At 43.4% G+C, this 22,591-nt stretch overlaps 2 protein-coding genes across 7 annotated transcripts in view; one reads left to right on the top strand and one right to left on the bottom strand.

Annotated features, from left to right (window-relative positions):
* Positions 1–22,591, top strand: part of PTPN3 (protein tyrosine phosphatase non-receptor type 3) — a 341,924-nt gene that overhangs the window by 275,188 nt on the left and 44,145 nt on the right. For all 6 annotated transcript variants that reach the window (XM_008169326.4, XM_065584007.1, XM_065584011.1 and 3 more), the window contains 6 exons: positions 1,805–1,828; positions 5,289–5,487; positions 7,169–7,246; positions 8,242–8,298; positions 14,389–14,545; positions 15,530–15,693. In XM_008169326.4, the coding sequence (XP_008167548.4) occupies positions 1,805–1,828; positions 5,289–5,487; positions 7,169–7,246; positions 8,242–8,298; positions 14,389–14,545; positions 15,530–15,693 (679 nt within the window). The remainder of the gene's footprint in view (positions 1–1,804; positions 1,829–5,288; positions 5,488–7,168; positions 7,247–8,241; positions 8,299–14,388; positions 14,546–15,529; positions 15,694–22,591) is intronic.
* LOC135981446 (uncharacterized) lies at positions 17,411–21,161 on the bottom strand. The gene is made up of 2 exons (XM_065584012.1): positions 20,203–21,161; positions 17,411–19,208 (listed from the first exon to the last, which is right to left on the bottom strand). The coding sequence occupies exons 1-2, from the start codon at positions 20,777–20,779 to the stop codon at positions 18,733–18,735; spliced, it is 1,053 nt and encodes a 350-aa protein (XP_065440084.1). The 5' UTR covers positions 20,780–21,161; the 3' UTR covers positions 17,411–18,732.

Here is a 22,591-nt window from a genome sequence, read left to right as displayed (position 1 = left end):
TTTCTCTCCCTTTGATGAGTCAAACAAGTTCAAATGCTGCAGTATATAAAGCATGTAAGTTACACAGGCAGAAGATCGGTGGTAGCTTCAGATACGTTTAAAAATCAATTTTACTGAATTAAATATAAAAATAAATCATACGCTGGCTACAGTATTCCTCGTGTTTAATTTGCTATTTTTAAAAAAAATCACTTTTCTGCAGAATTTTTTTATTCAGAATGCATAACTGTCTTGTAAAGGTCTTCCGGAGGGAAGCTAGAGGTTTTGTCAGCTGAGAAAGTTTGGGACAGCAGATGGGACCAGTGATCAAAAGTGAAATAATTAACACTGTTGGCATTTTAAATTGTCATTATTAGGTTTCAGGTTGATACACCATTGAGATAAAGGGAGCAATTTATACTTCCGGAAATGTTTCAGGCCGTCTGCAGTCATCTCTGTCCAATTTGTTTTTATGCTTGGTTCATATTACAGAAGGATTAGATATGCAAATATTGGTTAAAATATTTTAAAAGAAGGTTTATATTCTGGAGCACAATTTATCAGCATATTCCATGGCAGCAAAATCACAAAGCACATAGGGCTCTGCCCATAGCAACATCTGCTCTTGCAGAAAATGACAAAACGACCAATCTTTTCATCTCTGGACCTTGATATAGTGATCTGGCCCACTTAAGTAAAAACAACCGTGATAGACCAAAATGTGTTGGAAAATTTTCAGTAAGAGAACTTTTTCCTGACTTTTGGAAGAAGGCAGTTACTTCTAGGGTGTTTATTCTAGATCTGTGTTCCAAATCTTCATCCAAGCTGCTGTGTTGGGGTTGGGAACCAGAACCGTCAAGGTCTATGCCTCTTTATAGTTGGGTGGGGCTGTTGGTCTTGCTATATGCAACCCTGTGTTTCCAAGACTGTGGACCACCAGTGATCTGTGGAGCAGTTGAAGGTCCACAGAGAGCTGACTGGTGACATGGTGCTGGCTCTCCTCCTTGCTTTCAGTTTTTCCATCACATTAAGAAAAGCTAAACATATATTAAATACTCTCCTAGTCTTTTCCATTTAAGCAATTGTTGTAGTTGACACAGGGATTTTATGATTGCAGAGAGGACCGGAGTGATTTATGCAATCATGAATGGGAGAGGAGCTGTCCACAAGTCAATATCTCTATTGAGATGTGGCCCACATTTGAAAAAATCTTGAGAAACCCCTGCTCTTCCTGGTCAAGCTGCTCTGTAATGAACGCCACTTAACTTGCCTTTGCTCCCTGTACTGTGTCGTACACATGTGCATGCAGTTATGCTTTTGTCTGCAGGCTTTCTGTGTAAGCAGCCGTTCTGCCTTGCATTGTGGGGACAAGCATACTGCAACTCTGCTAACTGCAAGGGCTGTGCCACTTTCATTTGTGTCTTCAGCATGTGATTTTTGCAGAGCATCAGCAGTGCCTTCTGTAGTCTTTGTGGGTCATGACAAAGAGCTCCATCTTGAGTGATAGGGAGTATTTTATTAAACGATCTGAATCCTGACACTGCTGTGCACCAGTATAGTTTATGATTGCAGATAACACTTTTTTGTTAGCCGGCTTTGTGCTAGAAATGAAATGCTGGGGTTAGTTTTAATATTTCTTGAGTGATCCATAAAACCTTTAATTTTTTTCCTGGGTTCAGGTTCTAGGTTCTAAAATTAAGTTCTTAAATTGCTGTGAATACAGCACTCAGGCCTTGAAGTTCTTTTCTTAGATTAGAACTGTGGTGTGCTTTGTTCCAATTCTCCTGAAGATATTTATCCTATGTTCGCTTATTGTTTTTGACAGGTCATCTGAACAAGAATCACCAAAGTGAGTTTTCTTATAAGCATACAAAAATTCTACTGTTGAAAGTGGGGATTTCAGATATGAACTAAAATTATGACTGAATGAAATCTTTGAAGCCTTTCTATTTAAATGGTTAGAAAAATGTCATTTTATAGAGATCTTTAAAAAAATCCCCACACTAATCTTTAGAAATATGTTGAATTCTGACATGCCAGTAAGCATCTAAACATTGTAATTTGCAAAGAGTCACTTCTTTAAATTGCTCTGTAGAATATATAGTAAAAGTTTAATTATGCTAAAATCTGGTGGTGATTTATCTAGTAATTCTTTATATAGTACAACAAAACCATAAATTAAGCAGTTTGGAAGTCACATCTATCCCTAGCAGAGTGTTAACTTTTCCTGCACTGGGGAATCATTATGGACTGTAATCTGATGTTACAAGTGAAATGTGAAAATTTGCTATATTCCTCAAAGATTGTTAGTGTGATCCACTTACACATATAACTTTGGTATCTTCATAATACTGATTTATATTCGAGTCATAAATATCTTGAGGTATACAATATTAATGACAGTAATTACTAGAGAAATCAAAATCTTGAAGGTGCTGTTCCTATTTTACATGATGTGTGTGTTTATATAGTTCACTACTTTAAAACATTTTCAGGGTTTAGCAAAGTGTTCTCATGAACAATAAGGACTACTGAAGACTGAAAAAGCTGAAAATTTAAGTTTCTTTATTGAACTGAATATTCTGTGACTGTTGTAAAAACACTCCATTCACCTTGCTGATGCAAGGTAGTAAAATTAAATGTCCCAAAACTTGGTTAACCACAGAGTTAAGGTTGCACAGTGTTGGCTTGTAACCTTTGAAAACATTGAGTTCAGCTTCACTCAGGCCTCTGAAAACTGGCAAATGAAGAAAAGAATGAAAGTAATGCAAACGTAAAAACCAGGAAATATGAATTTATCATACCTCCACCCTTCAACGCAACCTTAATTCTGTTCTCTTCAAGCAATGCCCCAAGACACAATAATACAGAAGCTACACAGTGCTCTGGGAATATATCACCTGGGCATTATAGGACAAAGTCTAAAACCTTCTCTTGCTAAGGCAAAACTCAGTCTAGGTCAGATGTAGCAAACAGGAGCTACTTGCACCTGGCCTATACTCAAACACTGAGCGTACTCCACACAAACCATCCCAGACTTTTTTAATATTACCACCCCTGACTCAGAGCATTCCTTCTGAGACATTACCTTTACTTACCCCTCACTAAGCGCTAGAGACCACTATTTTCAGGGCTGGCTCCAGCATTTCTGCCGCCCCAAGCAAAAAAAAAAAAAAAAAAAAAGGCCGCGATCGCGACCAGCGGCGGCAATTGGGGGGAAAAAAAAGCCACGATCGGCTGCGGCAGGCCCTTCGCTCCTAGAGGGAGTGAGGGACCTGTCGCCCCCGAATTGCCGCACATGTGGCCCCTCTCCCTTGGCCACCCCAAGCACCTGCTTGTTAAGCTGGTGCCTGGAGCTGGCCCTGACTGTTTTGTATGTCATCAGACTGCTGACAAGAAAATCCCCATGTGCATCTCTACTGATACAACCTCCAGAACACAGTGCTGAAATGAAGAATACCTAATCCTTCAAAGTAAACATGCACTCCTCCTTGTATTAGTGTAAAAGTTCTGCCAATCTGCTCCAACTAATCCTCCGCTGTTCAGTACAAGAAGTAAGGTAGTTGGAGTGCATGCAGATAAATGCTGGAATTCTAATTTTTGCACCACCACAAATAATGGCACATTCTCTTAGAACTTCCTCATGTCTACTTATTATTGCACTCTACCTCATCCCGAACCATTTCCAATGGCTGTTTCCAGCTCCAGGGAACAGAGTTCAGTGTGCATTGTGGGGATGATGTGTACTTTAACTTAATTTTCTATGTCTTGGTTTTCGGAGGGTTGTTTTTGTTGTTGTAACTGCTCTTGTCCTGGTTTTCAGAAGTTTGGGTATAGCTGAATTCAATATTCTTGTATGGCAGAAGGCACTGCTGGGCAACCATAACTGCATTAATGAAATTTTGGTGAAGTTCATTTCCTTGTCATTTTTAAGAATAGTTTCTCAGTATCCCCATGTTTCACAGCCCAGCTCTTTTTTTTTTTTTTTTTTACTGCCTCTGGCTCCTTGGCAACGATTGCCGTGGCCACAGGATGCACTGACTGGATGTTAATCACTTCACTGCCTCTGCATCATCTCTGTGTCTTCTTTCTCTCTGCCTGTATCACAGCCTGATTCTCCTCCAGTTTACTTCCACAGGGAGAAGTGGGTGTTGGAATGGGACCCACAGGCTATGAAGCTGGAGAGAGAAGGCAGGAACTATGCAAGGACTAGAATGGAGTCAGTGGGGAACATTTTTTAAAGATAAACAGAGCGAGGGGGGGAATAGGATGAGAGAGGGTTTTGGGAGACAGAGTTCAAAGCCCCCAACATTCCTACTGCACAGCTTTCCTTTGCACCCCACTCTTTCCTGCACTGCTCCAACAACCCTTTAATTGCTCCTAAATTCTTCCACACTGCTCAGAATTCCCCACCACTGGTCCGACACTGCTCCATGACTTCCAATGGTCACGTCCTCGCGCCCACTGCTCTGACTACCCCCCCCCCCCCCGCCCACAAACCCCCACTACTCTGACCCCTGCTCCTCCCTTACATGCACATACTGGTTCCGCCCTCATCTTTGCCAAGTCCACTACCCCAGAGCTGGGCCTAGTGTATGGGGAAGGAGCTCTACAAATCCATCTGCAACATAGGAAGCTCAGAGAGGTGTGAAGTGGCTCATTAATATCAATCAGGTGTTCTGTGCTGAATGAAAACATCCCCACTACTATCTCAGTGCTGTGTACTGTGCCATTTTCTGAACACCCAGCTCCCCACTCTTCCTCAGTTTTAAAGGGGAAAAGAAATAGGAGCTATGGATGTGGGAAAGCTTGGGGGGGGGGGAGGCAGAGATGAAACTTCTATAAACTTTATCCTTAATAACTTTTTCAGTATTTTCAATATTGCTTCCCCAGAAGCTGGGATAAATGCCAAGTGGCTGAGATCAGTTTCAGGAGGATTAGAGACGTAGTTTAAGCCCCAGATGTATGCAAAAAAGTTTAAAAATCAGATGATTTTGTCAACAGATGTTGGATTTTTCTGTGGGGTAGCTTATATCTCATGAATGCCTTGTTCAAATGATCCCAAATTTTGACCAAATCACCTTATCCCCCACCCCTATGAGGCACAGCAAATTTGAAGATAATCCAAATAATGGATTTTAGAGCATTTAGAATAGTCTACTGTTAAATAGAAAGTGACACTCAATTTTAACTGGCGCTCTGGTATAAGAAGTTGATATTATATGTTTGTAATTTCTACTGTATGTTGAGTTTAAACCCATGAATATCAGTACCTTTTTAATGTACTTTATCTTTTTCTTTTAATGAAGGAATGTATTGGAAAATAGTCCAACACAGAACTGTCTGACTCATACCTCACCGATTGCCTTGTCCCAGTCTCCGAATGGAGTTGGTAACTTTTCAGGCTCTTATCCATTGGATGGGGTGGACAAACAGTTTTTAGAAACATATGACAATGTCACAAAAGGGAGCTTAACAGAAGATTCCAGTCTGTACTACTGTGATAAGGTAAGTTGTTTAACAAGGCTGAATTAAATGCAAACAGAGAAGGACTAGTATAAATGTGCATCCAGTCTGTGAGATAAAGCATTCGTAGGGTTTTCCAGCAATGTTAACTTGTCTGTTGCACAATATACATGTTTAATGGCATGCACTAATAAGAGTAAGTCTGGTTTATTAAGGTCTACATTTACCAAAGAGGAAAACACTATGCAATGTGGCAAGCAAGTCTGCCAGCTCTGTGGGTTTTCCATAGGCTCCAAATTTTCAGACCCACCTGCAGAGAAAACCCCTAATTTAAGGGGAAAGCCCCATGTAGTTGTCTGCCCTTTGCCCTAATTCCCCATCTCTGGAGGAAGAAAAGCCAGTCAGAGCTGTTATACATGCCGATAGACAGCAGTGTCCCTCAGCATAGACAGCAGGCAACAGCTGCCCACCACTCTCTGGCTCCCCTTGCCGCCCAATCTCTCTAACCCCTTTTCCCCATCCCCTCCAGAGAGGGCTGCTGCCCAGGGCCCCTGATTTCCCTCACTACTACCAACTCCAGTGCTGTGCTGACTATTCCCAAGCACCACACCTAGCCCCAAAGCCCCCTTATTGCTTCCCCTCCCCAGCCTCACAAGTTTTCCAGGGGCCTACCAACCTTCCCCTCCCCTCCCTTCCTGTTTTCCTACCCCCTCCCCTCTCCCTCCTATACAGGCGACTGCCAAACTAAACCACTTGTGAAAAGTGGGGTGGGAGAGAGGTGTATGGTAAAGTAAAAATGCCTAGGGTGTGGCAGGGAATGCAAGGGTGGATGGTGGAATAGCTAAAATTAAACCCCTTGGTGGGGAGTGTGAAATGCTATTGGGGGAAGATTAAATTCAAATGCTTCAGGGCAAAGAAGTTGCAATGAAATGTTGTGGATGGTTCATAAAATGATATTTCTTGGGGTGAAGGAATGAAATGTTGATGTGGGCAAGCGAGGAGGAGGAAAACAATCAAATGCTGGGATTTCCCATTCCCTTTCAATGACACTTAATTTTCTGATGGAAAATTGGTCAGTAAGATTTTTCAACCAGCTCTATGTGCAGCCATTATTTTTTAAGTTTTGCACCTTAGATTATAGTTTTGAAAAATCTAAGTATGCTCAGCATGCAATTTTCAAAGGCCAGTAACTCAGTCTAATCGCAGTTAATTCTGCTGTGGATCCATAAAGTGAATTACCCCTCAATGAAGATTATTTCAATGCCAAATTTTACACCTCAAAATTCAGACACTCTGGCTTGTGGGACTTTTCAAAAAGATTCCAAATACATTTCTTTATGGAAAAGTTTATTTTTTATAGTTCTTGAAATCAATAATGTCTAGCCTACTTTTGTCTGAAACTTAACAAAAAGTCCTCTTTGGCCAGGGATCAGGCATTGAGGAGGTGACAATTTCTGAAAATTATGGGCAACAGGCTTATGATCGAAACCATTATGCAGCATTAATTGTGGTAGTCTCTGCCATTTCCAATATAATAAACAGGAAAATACAAACAATTTTTATGTACAGTACAATCCTAGCTCCTCTTCATTTTTACCACATTTACTTTTTTCTTTTTCTAATATGAATTAATCTGTATAGGAAATATTGTGTTCTTTTTTGCCATCATTTTGTGTTAAGAAATAGAAAATCTTAGAAGATTTTTTTTTTTAATGTGTTGCAGAATGAAGTAATTGATGGAGATTTGCTTTTGGTGCGAATCACTCCAGATGAAGATGGGAAATTTGGATTTAATCTGAAGGTAAAAAGGGAGCCTTAAAATCTCATGAAGGTGCAACATAGTTAAGTAACTAGTGTCTTAACTGATCAAATCAATATTGTTTCCATTTTTAATGTCCATGTTTGCATCAGAGGTAAGAGATTAAGGGATATGATGATCCTTTGCTGTCCTACAAGGATTTTTTTTTTGAAGAGTTAAAAACTCTAGCAAAGATTTTTTAGAAACAGATGCTTAAGATTAAGTTCCTAAATTGTTTATATAGGCACCCAAATAATGGCCTCATTGGCTAAAGCAAGCATCCAACTGCTTCTGTTGTCTTTAGTAGAAGTTGCTGTATGTCCAACACATTTGAAAAGCAGATCATTTATTCAGGTGCCTACAAGTGGACTATGGAGCCTAACTTCAGGCACTTATTTTTGGAGAAGTAGGCCCTTCATGTTTTACCATCAACAAAACATCTTAATGGTGTGTGTGCACCCAGTGGTGAGCTAATTATTGCAAAGGTAAAAACTAGTAAATGAAGGAATTGGGGAAAGAGGTGCGGCGGCAGCTTCTGTACTTTCTGATTAATGTCCATTTTAAGGCCCTGTTACACTGCCTGAATGCTATGAAGTGGCTATAGTGAAAATGAGAATCCAGCTCCAGTTCTAGCATCTGATCCCTGTCACTTATTCATGGGCATTGTTAGGTCATCTGTTTCATTCATGAGTCCTGGGGAAGATGTGTTTTATGTCCATAAGACTTCAGTGGCATATAAAATATAAAAGGGATAAAGAAATGTGGCTGGTTTGAGACTCATAGTTTGATCCTGCAAGATGCTGAGTTCTCTGGTCCCAGTTCAGCATAGCACCTAAGCATGAGTACTGAGCACCTTGCAACGTCAAGCCCATGACAGTGAAGTACAAAGCATAAATTTTATATTCACATAGGAACAAAAAATAGACTATTTGTTGTATAATGTACTGCTTACATTCTAAGAGTATATTTATAGTCACTGTTTACTTAACATCTTGCAGGGTGGTGTTGATCAAAAAATGCCTCTGGTGGTGTCAAGAATAACTCCAGGATCATCTGTAAGTAAATCCTCATGTAATTCTTCAGTGTATGGCTCTGTAGCAAAGCTAATTTTTTTCCAGTATCTGAATATGTTGTAACACATAGCTGAAATGTCTTTTTTATGACTACCCTGTTTCCCCGAAAATAAGACATCCTCCGAAAATAAGGCCTACTTACAGTTTTGCCTCTCGTTGTAATATAAGGCATCCCCCCGATAATAAGACCTCCCCGATAATAAGGCATCCACCGATAATAAGGCATTTTTCATTTCTGAAAAATAAGACATCCCCTGAAAATAAGACCTAGCGCATCTTTGGGAGCAAAAATTAATATAAGACACTGTCTTATTTTCGGGGAAACAGGGTAGTACAATAGATGCATCATCTAAATCAAATTTGGAAGGACAAATGCATTTTATTTTAAGGTTTTATTTTGGGCACATACTTCAAAGTGTATTTTCCAAACTTTTATAACAAATTGAGATAATACCAATTTTAATTTGATATGAATCTGTGTGGTTTCTGCTGCAGTCTGCATATTGCAGAAGTTTCAAAAAGAAAAGTTTCATTGTAATTGAACCACAGTATAATGCAAGAATTCTCTAACTTTTTCTTAGCCCAGACTACATAATAGAGAAATTGACTTGTGCCCCACATCCTGCCCCAATCATGAATGTGTGGCCCACATTACCTATCTTTGTCATCATGTAACATCCATGTGGCAGCTATAGCTTGCTTTTATTCAGCTTTCAGGAATAAATACAGTTATGCAATTTAATGAATTTGTAGTTGTCTCAGAGAAATATATGAACGGGAAACAGAGGAGCCAGCCCCACATGACAATTTAGTGCTCTCCTGACAGACCACCAAGCAAGTGAACAAGGGGCAGGAAGCACAGTTTGGGAACCTTTTAACCAGAACATTGAATTTGTTTTATGGGAAAGAGATAACTTTACATGTCAACTAAAAGCAACAAGTTACATTTTCTGATATACAGTAGAACCTCAGTAGAAGTAGAAGTATTTCTACAGTAGAAATACAGTAGAACCTAAGAGTTACGAACACCTTGAGAATGGAGGTTGTTCGTAACCCTGAAATGTTCATAACTCTGAACAAAACATTATGGTTCTTTCAAAAGTTTACAACTTTTCACTTAATACAGCTTTGAAACTTTACTATGCAGAAGAAAAAACCTGCTTTTAGCCATCTTAATTTAAATGAAACAAGCACAAGAACAATTTCCTTACCTTATTAAATCTTTTTTAAACTTTATCTTTATTATTTAGTTGTTTACATTTAACACACCATTGTACTGTATTTCCTCTTTTTTTCATCTCTGCTGCTGCCTGATTGCATACTTTCAGTTCCAAATGAGGTGTGTGGTTGACTGGTCAGTTTGTAACTCTGGTGTTCATAACTTTGAGGTTCTACTGTACTGCAAGATTACTGTTGGTCTTACTATTTTCCACAAAAAGTACAGTGTATCAGTTCCTGGTTGTTTAATAAGAAGATGTAGCTGACACATGAATGTTCACTTTTAATGTGGTATGCAGAGCATCTGTAGACTATTCTGGCTACAAAACTAGAAATTCTTAATGTTATAATCTTTTCATCCATTTTGCTACTTCATTAATTTGCTCCAGAACGACTCATTATTGGTACATTTCACCTCCGGGGAACTACATGGTATATTTCCACATTATCTTTCCAGATTGTGCAAGTCACTTTTTCTTCTCTTCCCAAAAGAGGTTCTGGAATTATTTGAACAAACATATGCAACCAAATAAATCAGGTGTTTTCCCTTCTAGATCCTAAAGTAATTGAAAATATAATTTAAAGCAATCTACCTCTAGTTAAAGAATAATACTCATCTGGGAATACCTGTGGGTAGATTAACTTTTGTGGCTTTAGTGAAGAGAGATCCATCTAACTACTTTGGGTGGAAGACAATGCAAGAATGAAGAAATGGAACTATAGTTAAATGTAGGTGACATTTAAAAGTACTACATGTTAAAAAGTCAATAGTTTAATGTCCTAACAGGATAATGAGGAAGACATTAACATTATAATTGATTGAAAACAATATGGGGAATTTTTAGGACCAAAGAAGAAGTGCTTGGTATTATACCAAACTTTGGTGGCTTAAACTGGATGAAAAGGCATTAGCACCATTGTCTTGAAAAGCTTGATCTCTGAAAAAGATTTATATTGTACCTGCATTGAAAGGATTAATTCCACTCCTAGATGCCTTTTTCTCTGTGTGCATTGTGGATTCCTTGGTAAGTGGCTGGCTAACAGCTAGCATTCTTGGTGACTGGTAGAGAAGAATGTCAACTTCCAGGGAAACTGTTAATCACTGTAAAATGTTGATGCCTCACGATCCACTCTCTGCTTTCTTGTTTGAGTCACTTGATTAAATCCGGGTCTACACTAAAAAGTTCGGTTGACCCAGCTACATCACTCAGGGTTGTGGAAAAATCTAACCCCCTGAGCAACATCATTAAGCCAACCTAACCCCCAGGGTAGACAGTGCTAGGTTGATGGAAGAATTCTTCTGTTCACCTAGCTGCCACCTCTCACGGGTGTGGATTAACTTCGGTGGTGGGAGAACCCCTCGAATCGTTGTAGTGAGTATCTACACTGAAGCACTATAGTAGCGCAGCTACAGCACTGCAGACGTGCCACTGCAATGTCTTGTGAAAATGTAGCCTTGCTGTGGAGTAGAATCTCAGAGATAGTAACACCAGAGTTGCAGACTTACTGGCCAGCCAGACACCTGTGGAACCGGAAGTCATCAATCAGGCAGCAGCACAGACAAAAAAAAAAAAAATGGGCAGGGGGGAGGGATTGTTCAGTGGTTTGAGCATTGGCCTGCTATACCCAGGGTTGTTAGTTCAATCCTTGAGGGGGCCATTTAGGGATCTGGGGCAAAAATCTGTCTGGGGATCAGTCCTGTTTTGAGCAGGGGGTTGGACTAGATGATCTCCTGAGGTTCCTTCCAACCCTGATATTCTATGATTCTAAGGCAAATACTGTACTGCCTTAGGGCTTTAGCCCTGGGGCTCAGAGCTTCTGCCACGGTGGGGCTGGGGCTGGGGCTGCAGCCGCATGGTGAGGGGGGAATTCAGGGCTCTGGGTGGAGGGGAGGCTCAGGGCTTCTGACCCTCGGGAGCACTGGGGCTCAGGGCTTTAGACTGGGGGGAGTGCTGGAGCTCAGGACTTAAGCACCGTGGGGGGCATGGAGGCTCAGGGCTTCACCCACCAGGGGTTGGAGCTACAGTCATGAGGGGGGGTCAGGCCTCCGGGTGAGGGTGGGGAGCTCGGGGCTCAGGGCTTTAGACCGGGGAGAGTGCTGGGGCTCGGAGTTTCAGCCCCATGGCTCCGCTCCCAGCTTCAGCCCTGCTAGGGCACTGAGCTTGGAGCTTTCGCTATGAGGGGAGCACCAATTTCAGCCCCACCTCTCCCCCCGTAGCTAACGCCCCAAGCCCTGGTGGCCCCCTCACTGCAGCTGAGAGTGGAATGCAGCCACGGAACTGAAGCCCTGAGTCCCAGCACTCCCCCCACGTCTAAAGCCTTGAGCCCCGGTGCTTGGGCGGGACAGAAGCCCAGAGCACCCCGCCCGGAGCCCTAGTGCCCCAAGGGTCAGAAACCCAGATCCTTCCCCCCTACCCAGAGCCCTGACCCTGACCCCCCCACACACACACATCCTGTGGCTGCAGCCCCAACCCCAACCCCCCCGGCTGAAGTCTTGTTTAGAGTTGCAGAACATTTCAGAGTTACAGACGACCTCCATTCCCCAGGTGTCCATAACTCTGAGGTTCTACTCTATAAAAAAGATTTTGAAACCTTTCCCTCTGCATTCCAGATCAATCCTTGAGATTCCAAAAAGCTACCTGCTGCCGTGACGTGTAACTTTTTAAAATATATGACAAATGGTAATATCACAAAATAGTAAGACAAACATCCACAGCAATAGTATTGTACAATCCTGCTTTCTGAAAAAGTACAGCGTAGTAGGGACTTTTCCAGGGAACTACTAAAGCTGAGGAATTCAAATAATGGCCACTAAATGTTCTGGCTGTCCTTTAAGATTTTTTCTTTGCCTTTTTGAATTTTTTTCCCTTCTTCATTCATCATTTTCAGTTCTCTCCATCTTAACTATTTTCCCCCCTTTCTTCTTTTCTTTCCCTCCTTTTTTATGTCTTTCTTAAAACACCCACACACCTCAGCACACTGCCTCTTCCCTTATTCCATGCTGGAACTGCAGCTTTTCCATTTTGCTTATGTTTTCTCTTCCATTTCACTATTTTCTTTCCCCCTTATCTGATTGTGTCTTTCACACTCCCACCTGTTAGTTTGTCGTCTTAGCATACGTGCAAAGTGCCTCAGGTGGTACATGACCATGATTCATCACCAAATTTGGTCCACTGGTTGTTCCCTTGTTTCTCTCCCCAACTACTCAGATTACCCTTTCCTTCCTGCAGATTTCCCCTTTTTATCTTTCTCTCCCTATTGGTTTTGCCAATCTCACCGTTTCTTTACATCATCTCTCATTTCTTCCTGCAAATGCTATTTGCCATTAGCCCACTTCTCTACCTCAGTCCTTCAGCTGTTCCCCATTCATCCTGAAACATGTAAACCAGGGCAAGGAGGAAAGTGCTAATCAGGACGACTTGTTCCAATTCCTGTTTTTTGACAGGACAAATAACATTGGGTGAACAGACATTGATTCGTGAAGCTCTGCAACACCAACAGGTATAGGTGGGGGAGCAATTAAGATTAGGTTGAAAGGATGAGCAGATCTCTAATGCATTTAGGGGCAGGTCTTTACTACAGGGGGGGTCGATTTAAGATTCGCAAATTCAGCTACGCGAATAGCGTAGCTGAATTCGACCTATCGGAGCCGACTTACCCCGCTGTGAGGACGGCGGCAAAATCGACCTCCGCGGCTCCCCGTCGACGGCGCTTACTCCCACCTCCGCTGGTGGAGTAAGAGCGTCGATTCAGGGATCGATTGTCGCGTCCCGACGAGACGCGATAATTCGATCCCCGAGAGATCGATTTCTACCCACCGATTCAGGCGGGTAGTGTAGACCTAGCCTAGGCTTCGTTCTGATGCTGCTGGGTGCCTCCAGAACAGAATATCCGGTTTTTCTAGGGACAAGCAAACATGAGTGATTTTGTTCTGCTCCTAGCAGGCCTCTCCCAGAGGGATTTTTGACTGCAGAGGATCCTTACTCAAACAGCCTTGCTTTGGACTCAGATCTGCTGAGTCCTAAAGAGCACTGATGAAGAACTGAGGAGAAATTCCAAAGCCCGGTGCCAAGTCCAGTACAGGGAGGATTCTAGCAGATCTTCACACAATCAGGGAGCGTTCACAGCATGCATGGCACACCTAATTCCTGCCACCTTCTGTGGCTGCAGGGGCTGGAATAGGATTTGCCCCTAAGGGTGGCACATGTGGGTGTTGGAGATCAAAGGACCTGTCCAAAATTGTTAATGGGGACGCAGGGATAAAGCTGCTAACTCCCCAGTAGCATTTGATCAGTTCTCCCCTGTGGAACAAGAAGAAGCTTGTATGAATCTAACAAAAATGCATAAATCATCAGTTGTGTTTATAGTTCAGTAAAACCAATTATGTGTAATGTAGGAACAGCCCTCATATATGGTATTTAATATTAATCTTCAGTTTCCATGTATGATGATGGAGCAAAATTTATGTTATAAAGCATTTTACTCAATATAAATTGAAACTTACTCCTATTCTTTGCTATTTTAATCACTCTGCTCTCTTTTATGTGTGTGACATTTTTCAAAATCTTTCTAAAAGTCCAGATTGTAAAGCTCAGATGCATAAAACATATCAAGTGCAAACTTTTGTATAGCTGTTAATAGGCTGTGTGAACTGTTACTCTCATCTTCATTCTGAAGCCACTAGAACAATTTTAGATCTGAATCCTCTGACATAGCTTCTGATACAGAGGGCAAGACTTTGTCAGGAGAATAACTTTGTCTTTGCTGCACGATAAATTCAGTCTCCCTGAGATTAGAAATGTTCTACTGAAGGTATTGGATAAACTGAAATTTTTTTCTTTGGTTGTGAAACAGGCTGACACATGTATTCCAAAACTGAATGAAGGTGATCAGATAGTGTTAATCAATGGTCGAGACATCTCAGAGCATACTCATGACCAAGTGGTAATGTTTATAAAAGCCAGCAGAGAATTGCACACAAGAGAGCTTGCACTTCTGGTCAGGCGGAAAGGTAACTGCACTAAGGTTTTTAAATGTAATTGAGACTGTCATGCCTTTAAATTGTGGCTTTTCCCCCTTGCAATTTACTTTAATATATTCATAATCAAGAGTTATACTGTGAATGGGTCTGTATTAAAATAGAGTGGTAACATTTGAGATCTTCTCTCTTCTTGATTACTAACTCAAATGTTTGAGCCATTAGCCTTATACATTCAAGTGAGGAGCACATCAACTCAGAATGCTGTGTTTTTTGCATCATTCAACTGCAGTTTTGGTGAGGTTTTAGTCAAAGTGAAGAGTATAGACCCAAGTGGGTGAATATTCTGAGAATACTAAACAATGCTAATTTCAAATAAAAGATATGGCAGTAAGTTTCCACTTAATTTTAATTTAATTTAAATAAATAGTTTCTTGCACAAAAAACATTTTGATAAACATTTTAAAATACAGTACCATCTTCTAAAACTTCTATTCCAGATGTGGAAATAACACTAAATTCTCCCAAGCACAGACATACAATGAAAAATGTAATATACAACAAATCCAGAAGGCTCATTTTATTATTCTTGAAATAGGCATATTTATAAATTTTGTTCTAAATTTCAATAGGTGAAATTCACGGGCTTCTTCCTGTGGTGGTGGTGACTTGTTTGCCTACCCAAAAATGTACGTGAAAGGGCTGCTGGTGTATCATTAGATTAAACTTTTGAAACTTGGATGCTTATGGTCTTACCCATATTTGGACACCTAAATCATTGGTCTCATTTTTCAAAGGTGTTGAACTCTTACTGATTTGTGCAGAGCTGGGGTTGGTCAGCATGTGTAAAACTATGGCCAAATTTATTTAGATGTCTCAGTTTGGGATTAGTAGCCTAATTTACAGCATCAAGGAGGATTGAAAATGTCCATGCTTGTACTCAAGTAGGTTTTAACATAACTAAAGATTGCTACTGAATGCATGTAAAAAGTCTAAATTTGCCTCTATGTCTTTCAGTTGCCCAACCCTTGGTTGAGACCAAGTCAGAAGATGAAGCAGATTCCCAGAATTTTCTAGAATCCATTCTTCGCACGTGTTCAGAGTACGGTGACACACTAGAGGGGTCTATGGAACAACTGAAGAAAGGGCTGGAAAGTGGGACAGTACTCATTCAATTTGAGGTAGGTAACATTAAATCCACAGTTACCTGGTGGTTCTGACTAAGGAGAGACTTTAAGGCATTTGGACATTTATCGCTCCCATTCAACCCCCATCTCAACAGGCTTAATACAGCCCCCTCTCTCTCTCGCTCACTCTTACACTCTCAACCATCTTGGGGAAGAGTGAGTTATCGGTCTTGCATGAAACACCATGTGTTGAGAAAAATCACTGTTTAAGATTTTTAGTTCAACGACCAGAGCCCCCCGCCCCCCCAATTCATCTTAATTTTATGAATTCTCTTCATGCCAAAAATAAAGTTTTCTGACAGAAATCAGACCAGTCTGCTCTTGACAGAGTTTCCTGTGTCACACAATGAAAATGCAGGATTATTTTTTATGAATGCAGACAACAGTTTCTCTCTTCCTCTTTTCCTATATTTGCTGTGCTTTACATGGAGTAACAGCAAGAGCTCACTCCCTCCTGGCTTTTTTCTCCTACAAGTTTATATATTTCTGTGGTATGTACGTTTCTGTGTTGTAGAGGGAGAATCTTCTTATCTATCAGGAACTGGTGTGGAACATAAAATATCTGAGTTCTCTTTCTGGCTCCCTCACATACTGCTTGTGTGACCAGGGGCAAATCACTTAGGCCTTGTCTACACTACGAGAGTAGTTCGATTTTACTTGCATCGAAATTTTGTAATCGATATTGCAAAGTCGAACGTGTGTGTCCACACTAAGGACAGTAATTCGACTTTGTGCGTCCACACTAACGGTGATAGCGTCGACATTCGAAGCGGTGCACTGTGGTCAGCTATCCCACAGTTCCCGCAGTCCCCTCTGCCCATTGGAATTCTGGGTGTAGCCGGCAATGCCTTCTGGGTAACAAAATGAGTCGAGGGTGCTTTTGGGAAACTGTCGTCATCCGTCCATCACTCCCGCCCTCCCTCCCTGAAAGCGCCGGCGGGAAAACAGTTCGCGCGCTTTTCCAGTCATTGACAGCGCGGACGCCACTGTACTCCGAGCATGGAGCCCGCTGCGACCATCGCTGCAGTTGTGGCCGCTCTCAACGTCTCGCAGCTTATCATAAAGGTTTCCCTGAGGCAGATGCAGAAAAGTCAGGCAAGGAGGCTACGGCACCGCGGTGATGTCCTGAAGTCTGAGAGTAGCACAGACCTGTCAGAAAGCAGGCGACCCAGCGCCGAGGACATCACAGTGGCAATGGGTCATGTTGATGCCGTGGAACGGCGATTCTGGGCACGGGAGACAAGCACTGAGTGGTGGGACCGCATAGTGCTGCAGGTCTGGGATGAATCCCAGTGGCTGCGAAACTTTCGCATGCGGAAGGGAACTTTCCTGGAACTTTGTGAGTTGCTGTCCCCTGCCCTGAAGCGCAGTGACACCCGGTTGCGAGCTGCACTGAGTGTACAGAAGCGAGTGGCCATAGCCCTGTGGAAGCTTGCAACGCCAGACAGCTACCGGTCAGTCGCGAACCAGTTTGGGGTGGGCAAATCTACCGTGGGGGTTGTTGTGATGCAAGTAGCGAAGGCAATCGTTGATGTACTGCTGCCAAAGGTAGTGACCCTGGGAAACGTGGAGGCGATCATAGATGGCTTCGCAGCGATGGGATTCCCAAACTGCGGTGGGGCCATAGATGGAACTCACATCCCTATCCTGGCACCGGACCACCAGGCCACCCAGTACATTAACCGAAAGGGATACTTTTCCATGGTGCTGCAAGCACTGGTGGACCACAGGGGACGTTTTACCAACATCTACGTGGGATGGCCGGGCAAGGTTCATGACGCTCGTGTTTTCAGGAACTCTGGTCTGTTTAGACGGCTGCAACAAGGTATTTACTTCCCGGACCACAAAATAACTGTTGGGGATGTGGAGATGCCTATAGTCATCCTCGGGGACCCAGCCTACCCGCTAATGCCCTGGCTCATGAAGCCCTATACTGGCGCCCTGGACACTGAAAAAGAACTCTTCAACTACCGGCTGAGCAAGTGCAGAATGGTGGTGGAGTGTGCTTTTGGCCGTCTCAAGGGGAGATGGAGAAGCTTACTGACTCGCTGTGATCTCAGCGAAACCAATATCCCCATTGTTATAGCAGCTTGCTGTGTGCTCCACAATCTCTGTGAGAGCAAGGGGGAGACCTTTATGGCGGGGTGGGAGGTTGAGGAAAATAGCCTGGCTGGTGATTACTCACAGCCAGACAGCCGGGCGATTAGAAGAGACCAGCGGGAAGCGCTGTGCATCCGGGAGGCTTTGAAAGCAAAGTTCCTGAGTGAGCAGGGTAACCTGTGATTTTATAGTTTGTGTACTGAGAAGCTAAACCTGCCCCCGTTTCTTTACCCAGGTAATGTTGACTATCCTATCCAGTTACATACCCCCTTCACCCCCCCTCCAACACACGTGTCGAAATAAAAATAGTTCTACTTTGTTAAAGCACACCGTTTTCTTTAATACTGTTTTAGCGGGAATTTTTTAAAACTGGGACGCAGACTGTGGTGCGGGGCGGGTCTAGTGTTGTGATGCGAATGCAGCTTCTAAACTCAAGGATTGACAGGCTCCGCTGCGGTGGGATGCTTGTTTCAACGGAGCCTGTCACCCCTCCTGATCGGGACTGTGTGTATGGGAGGTCTATTTGACTTTGTGGCAGGGGGAGGACGGTTACAGATCCCATGCTGTGTGGCTCTGTGATCCTGTCTAAGGACCGGCGCTTAAGATCTGTAACTGCCCTCCCCCGCCACAAAGTCACAGAGCAACCCACCCCCCCCCAACATTACATCAAAACAACCTCCCAGACTAACCGGGGCAACTAGTCACTGCATCACTGCACTGTGTATGTGCCCTGCTGCTGTGCCTGCCCCCGACTATGTACCCTGCCAAAGGAGACTGTCCTGTCCAATTTCCAACCCCCTTTCCCCTCCTCCTCCAAAAGAACATGATTGAAACAGTAGTTAACAGAAACGAATTTTTTATTATCAACTACACATGGCATTGGGAGGTGAAACTTGGACGTGGGCTTGTGTCAGGCGGGAAGGAAAGAACTTTTCAAATTTTGGGAAATGAGAGCCTTCTGCTACTAGAGCTCTCTGCAGGGGTGGAGTGAGAGTTAGCAGGGACTCTGCCGCCTCTCCTTCTTTGCACTTTGGGTGAGGTGGGTATGGGACTTGGTGGCGGGGGAGGGCGGTTAGAGATGGACTGCAGCGGGGCTCTGTCCTCCTGCCTCCGTTCCTGCAGAACATCCACAAGGCGCCGGAGCGTGTCCGTTTGCTCCCTCAGTAGTCCAAGCAGCGTTTGAGTCGCCTGCTGGTCTTCCTGCCGCCACCTCTCCTCCCGATCCATGTTGGCTTGGTGCATTCGGGTCAAGTTCTCCCGCCACTGGGTCTGCTGTGCTGCCTGGGCTTGGGAAGAGGCCATAAGCTCAGAGAACATGTCCTCCCGTGTCCTCTTCTTCCTACGCCTAATCCGCGCTAGCCTCTGGGAGTGTGATTCCAGGCTAGGTTGTGAGACAGTCGCAGACGGGGCTGTGGAAATGGGAAAAAGGGAGTGAATTCCTCTGAAAGATAAATGTAGTTGTGAACAAAGAACATAGTCTTTCTCTGTGAACAAGACCATGCACAGCACCTTTCACATGCGCACTCAGCACAAGGTCGAATTCTCGGCCTTCGCATTCTGTGCCTGGGGTCTTGAACAGCACATTTGAGAAGCGAGGCAGCACAACGGAATTTCTGTTGCAGGCAGACATGGTAAGCCGTACACTTGTGGCAGTTTAAAACTTTTATATTACCACTGGCCTCATTTCACATTTAAATCAATGTCAGTCCCTGCTGCCAGCAATCCGGCAAGCGGGAACTCTGCCCCTGTCCCACCCCCTCGCGGCTGTCCCCGGGAATGATCCCTTTCGGCTGCCCCTCTCCCGCCTCCACCGCGTGGCTGCAAACCAGCGGTGACAGTTCTGTAAAGGAACGGGAAAGCAGTCCCAACACTAACATTCCCCTACCTAATTAAAAGCAGGTCACCATGGCCGACATCACCCTGATGAGGATCTCCGAGAGCGACAAAGAGAGAATGCTCCGGGAAAGCCTCCAAAGACCAGGGCCGTATGCCGCCCTGCTGTGCAGAGCAATGATCCCCGAGTACCTGATAATCTCGTGGCGCGGCAACGTGTCGTACTTCGGAGGACCCAATAAGGCCGCTCTCCCCAAGAACCTCATGCAACGGCTTTCAAGTTACCTCCAGGAGAGCTTCATCGAGATGTCCCAGGAGGATTACTGCTCTATCCCCGCACATATAGACCGCATTTTACTGTAGCTGCAGTAGCAGGGAATACACAGTAGAGCGGCTTGTGCAGGACAATCACTGAAAACCGGACATTGCTAGATTTCTTTTCAAAACTTGCACTGCCCCTTACTAAACCGTTAAGCGCCTAGGGCACACTAATCATGAACAACCCATTCTTTTAATTGTTAATATTCCTGTTTTGTTAAAAATAAATGTTTAGATGTTTACAACACTTACTGGCTGATCCTTCACCAGATTCTGTGTCCGGGGTAATGGCTGGGGACGCTTCGTAGGGGATCTCTGTAAGGGTGATGAAGAGATCCTGGCTGTCGGGGAAATCAGCGTTGTGAGAGCTGCCAACTGCCTCGCCCTCCTCATCTCCTTCCTCATCTTCCCCGTCCCCTAACATGTCTGAGGAACCGGCCGTGGACAGTATCCCATCCTCAGAGTCCACGGTCACTGGTGGGGTAGTGGTGGCGGCAGCACCGAGGATGGAATGCAGTGCCTCGTAGAAACGGGATGTCTGGGGATGGGATCCGGAGCGTCCGTTTGCCTCTTTGGTCTTCTGGTAGCCTTGTCTCAGCTCCTTGATTTTCACGCGGCACTGCGTTGCATCCCGGCTGTATCCTCTCTCTGCCATGTCTTTAGAGATCTTCTCGTAGATCTTTGCATTCCTTCTTTTGGATCGCAGCTCGGAAAGCACGGACTCATCGCCCCACACAGCGATGAGATCCAAGACTTCACGATCAGTCCATGCTGGGGCTCTCTTTCTATTCCCAGACTGCACGGCCATCACTGCTGGAGAGCTCTGCATCGTTGCCAGTGCTGCTGTGCTCGCCACGATGTCCAGACAGGAAATGAGATTCAAACTGGCCAGACAGGAAAAGGAATTCAAATTCAAATTTTCCCGGGGCTTTTCCTGTGTGGCTGGTCAGAGCATCCGAGCTCGCACTGCTGTCCAGAGCGTCAACAGAGTGGTGCACTGTGGGATAGCTCCCGGAGCTATTAGCGTCGATTTCCATCCACACCTAGCCTAATTCGACATGGCCATGTCGAATTTAGCGCTACTCCCCTCGTCGGGGAGGAGTACAGAAGTCGAATTAAAGAGACCTCTATGTCGAACTAAATAGCATCGCAGTGTGGACGGGTGCAGGGTTAATTCGATTTAATGGCGCTAACTTCGACATAAACGCCTAGTGTAGACCAGGCCTAAGTCACATTGTGACTCAGTTCCCCATGTGTAAAATGGAGATAATACTTCCATACCTCAAAGAGCTGTTGCATGGAAAAATTCATGTATTGTATGTGATGTGCTCAGATATATTTGCAATAAGTGTCATAAAACCCCCACAAAATAAATTTCAATATAGTTTATCAAATTAATTTCTTCACTACAGAAATTGCTGATTAAACCAGGGAATTAGGAATAAAGTTAAGAACAGCCATACTGGGTCAGACCAGTGGTCCATCTAACCCAGTACTCTGTCTTCAACAGTGGCTGGTGCCAGAAGCTTCAGAGGGAATGAACAGAACAGGGCAATTATCAAGTGAACCATCCTCTGTTCTCCAGTCCCAGCATCTGGCAGTCTGAGGCTTAGGGACACCCAGAACATGGGGTTGCATCTTGACTAGTAGCCATTAATGGACCTATCCTCCATAAATTTATCTAATTTTTTTTTTATCCGAGTTATATTTTTGGCCTTCACAACATCCCCTGGCAATGAGTTTAACAGGTTGACTGCGAGTTGTGGGAAGAAATACTTCCTTTTGTTTGTTTTAATCCTGCTCCTATTAATTTCATTTGGTGATCTCTGGTTCTTGTGTTTATGTGAAGGGGTAAATAACACTTCATTATTCACTTTCTCCACACCCTTCATGATTTTACAGACCTCTATCATAGCCCCTCTTGGTCTTCTCTTTTCTAAACTGCCCAGTCCCAATCTTTTTAATCTCTCCTCATATGGAAACTGTTCCATACCCCTAATCAGAGAAGGGCAACAAAAATGTTCTTCCGTTGTTTTTCAATGCTTTTCTTGTGGCAAGGTAATTCAGTGAACCAAATCTGGGTCTCTATGTCCCTCTTGCTCTCAGGGCCTCAATTTAATTTAAAAATGAATAAAATAGGGGCTATGATGCTGATTGTATTGTTCATTTTCATATTGAAATCAATAAACACCTCCATTTTTAAAAGTGAGTTAAACTCCTCTTAGACTCTCATCAGCTGCACCAAAGTAACGAAGAAATATGGAGACCTTGCCACAAAATTTAAGGGCAAATTACCTTACGGTTCAAGGGATTTTGTATATAATGTTTGCAGTTGCCCCAAGGTATTTCAAGTTTCTTACCATCCCTTCATCTTTTTACATCCCTTCATAGTATTTCTCTATCCCTTTTGGAGTTTCCAACTGCACTCAATTTAGCAGCCTCTGTAAATTTCATTAAGAAGTTTATCCCTTTTTTTGAGATCACTGATGATCATGTTAAATAAAAGTAGACCTAGAACTTTTTCCTTCTCTTATCCCACTAGACACTTGCCCAACTCAGTCAACATTGTTCATCTTTACCCTTTTCCCAGTTTTTAAGACATTTTGCAGTGTGTGTGTCCGTTCATATATCCAGGCTAATA

The sequence above is a fragment of the Chrysemys picta genome, chromosome 2 (genome assembly GCF_011386835.1).
Source record: "Chrysemys picta bellii isolate R12L10 chromosome 2, ASM1138683v2, whole genome shotgun sequence".
Taxonomy (NCBI): domain Eukaryota; kingdom Metazoa; phylum Chordata; order Testudines; family Emydidae; genus Chrysemys; species Chrysemys picta.
Note: the sequence above shows the minus strand (reverse complement) of the source record. Positions and strands in the feature narration are given on the sequence as shown.